Source organism: Gastrolobium bilobum, unplaced genomic scaffold, assembly GCF_033153095.1.
Source record: "Gastrolobium bilobum isolate Gb01-03AN ecotype WA unplaced genomic scaffold, APGP_CSIRO_Gbil_v1 utg4583, whole genome shotgun sequence".
Lineage (NCBI taxonomy): Eukaryota > Viridiplantae > Streptophyta > Magnoliopsida > Fabales > Fabaceae > Gastrolobium > Gastrolobium bilobum.
The window spans coordinates 1-2,160 of record NW_026898122.1 but is presented as its reverse complement, the minus strand read 5'-3'; the positions used below and the strand labels follow the sequence as shown (position 1 = coordinate 2,160).

Sequence of the window (2,160 nt, the reverse complement as noted above, 5' to 3'; positions counted from 1 at the left end):
TGGACCATTGATTGCCAATGCTCAGCCAGAACCTGTTTTGGCTGCTTTAGTTAGGCCCCGAAGTGGTCGTGGGGCAACAGATGTACAGTCAGATCCTGTGGCGGCCACTATGGCAGCCATGCAAAGGGAGTTGGCTGCGAGCCGCCAGGCTAATGAAACATTGATGAAGACGAATGAAGATATGCAGAATGCTATGGCTGCAATGATGAATGAGTTAAGGACGTTGAGGGATGCTAGACCTGAGAACCTGCAACCCACTCCTCCTCCTCACACCACCACGCCTACTCCAAATACTCTCCACGAAGAGAGTGGAGCTGGTAACAATGATGGTGAGGCCAGTCACCATTCTGGTAGTCATAGTCATCGCACTGAGGTTCGTCAACCACGTTTAGAGCATTTCGTTGAACATAAAGCCGAAGAAAGGAGATTGACGGCTTTCAGAAAACACAAACCTCCTTCTTTTAATGGAGGCTATGACCCACTGGTGGTAGCAAAATGGCTTCAATCTATGGAGAAGATCTTTAGGGTGATGAGATGCCCTGATACGTTGAATTTGGTCTACTCTGTGTATATGCTGGAAGGTGAAGCTGAAGATTAGTGGATGACTACAGTGCAACCATTAGAAGCTGAAGGCCGGGAAATCACCTGGCGGTTGTTCGAGACGTTGTTCTTAGACAACTACTTCCCCAGGGAGGCTAGGGAGAAGAAACATAATGAGTACAATGATCTGAAACAAGGGTCGATGTCGATTGACCAATATTTTGCTAAATTCAACGAGTTGGTGAAATATGCCAACTATGGGAGAGCCCTACCTACTCCAGCTGAGATGACCTCCAAGTTTCAATGGGGTTTGAATGAGAAGATGTCTCGAAAGATGTCAAATTGTGACATCCGAGAGTTTAGCAGATTTGTGAATCAGTGCCGAAAGGTAGAAGAAGTATACAATGTGTCCAAGACCAAGAAGCCTTCTGAGACCCAAGCACCTAATGCCAATAGAGCAACAGGCTCAAATTATTGGAAGGACAAGAAAATGAAGGGTAAAAAGCTGAGTGTGAACAATCCACTTGACTTATTCAAGAAGCCCGGAACTCAGAAGAACCTTGTTGATAGAGGACCTCCTCCCAAGTGTAGAGGATGTGGAAAAGAGCATAGAGGTCCGTGTGCTACAGGTGAAGTTATTTGCTATAAGTGTGGAAAGTTCGGCCACTACTCTAGGCAGTGTCCTCAGAATGAAGTGAGTACTATGGCAGTTCAAGATACTGTTGTCCCTGTCTCGGTTGTTCCACCTATGAAGGAGTCTCGGACGGTTGGTAGAGTGTACACCATGGACCGTCAACAATCAGTAAAGGCTCCTAACCTTGTGAAAGGTATAATTTATATTGATAATATGGATGTTGAAGTCTTGTTTGACTCAGAAGCTACACACTCCTGCATGTCTGATTTTATGGCCGTTGGGCTAAATTTACAAATGTACAACATTTCTCCTCCTATGAAAGTGGTGACTGTTACTGGAGAGAAGTGTTATACATCCGTTTTATGTAAAGATGTTGAATTTGAGTATGAAGGCCGAGATTACGTGCTGGATTTTATTTGCTTACCTATGATCAGCCTTCAAGTTATCTTGGGAATGGACTGGTTGTCGAAGAACTGTGCTATGATAGACTGTTGTGAAAAAAGGATTGTGCTTTCTGCTGATGATTCTGCTACTAGTTGTTCCCCATATCTATCTGTGTTACAGGTTAGAAAGGCTTTGAGGGCCAGGGCATTGAGATATGTCTTTGTGGGGGGTTTAGTGGGTGGAAGTCATAAGGAGATCAACAATATTTCCGTGGTGGGGGATTTTGTGGATGTGTTTCCAGATGAAATTCTGCAACTTCCGCCTCATAGAGAGATTGAGTTCACGATTGATCTATTGCCTGGTGTGGGGCCTATCTCTCTGGCTCCGTATCGGATGTCACCACCGGAATTAGCCGAGTTAAAGAAGCATATTGAGGAGCTTTCGGCTAAGCAGTTTATCAGGCCAAGTGTGTCCTCGTGGGGAGCACCAGTTATATTTGTTAAGAAAAAGGACGGTAGCATGAGATTATGCACTGATTACCATCACTTGAATAAGGTTACTATTAAGAACAAGTATCCTCTCCCTCGCATAGATGACTTGCT

The 2,160-nt window shown here is 44.7% G+C and overlaps 1 protein-coding gene across 1 annotated transcript; it reads left to right on the top strand.

The window, feature by feature from the left end:
• Positions 1 to 601: 601 nt before the first annotated feature.
• LOC133312996 (uncharacterized) lies at positions 602 to 1,367 on the top strand (the record flags this gene model as incomplete). The annotated part of the gene is made up of 2 exons (XM_061514295.1): positions 602 to 848; positions 897 to 1,367. Coding segments are annotated over exons 1-2 (718 nt in total), but the record flags the coding sequence as incomplete, so codon positions are not given.
• Between the last annotated feature and the right edge of the window lie 793 nt (positions 1,368 to 2,160).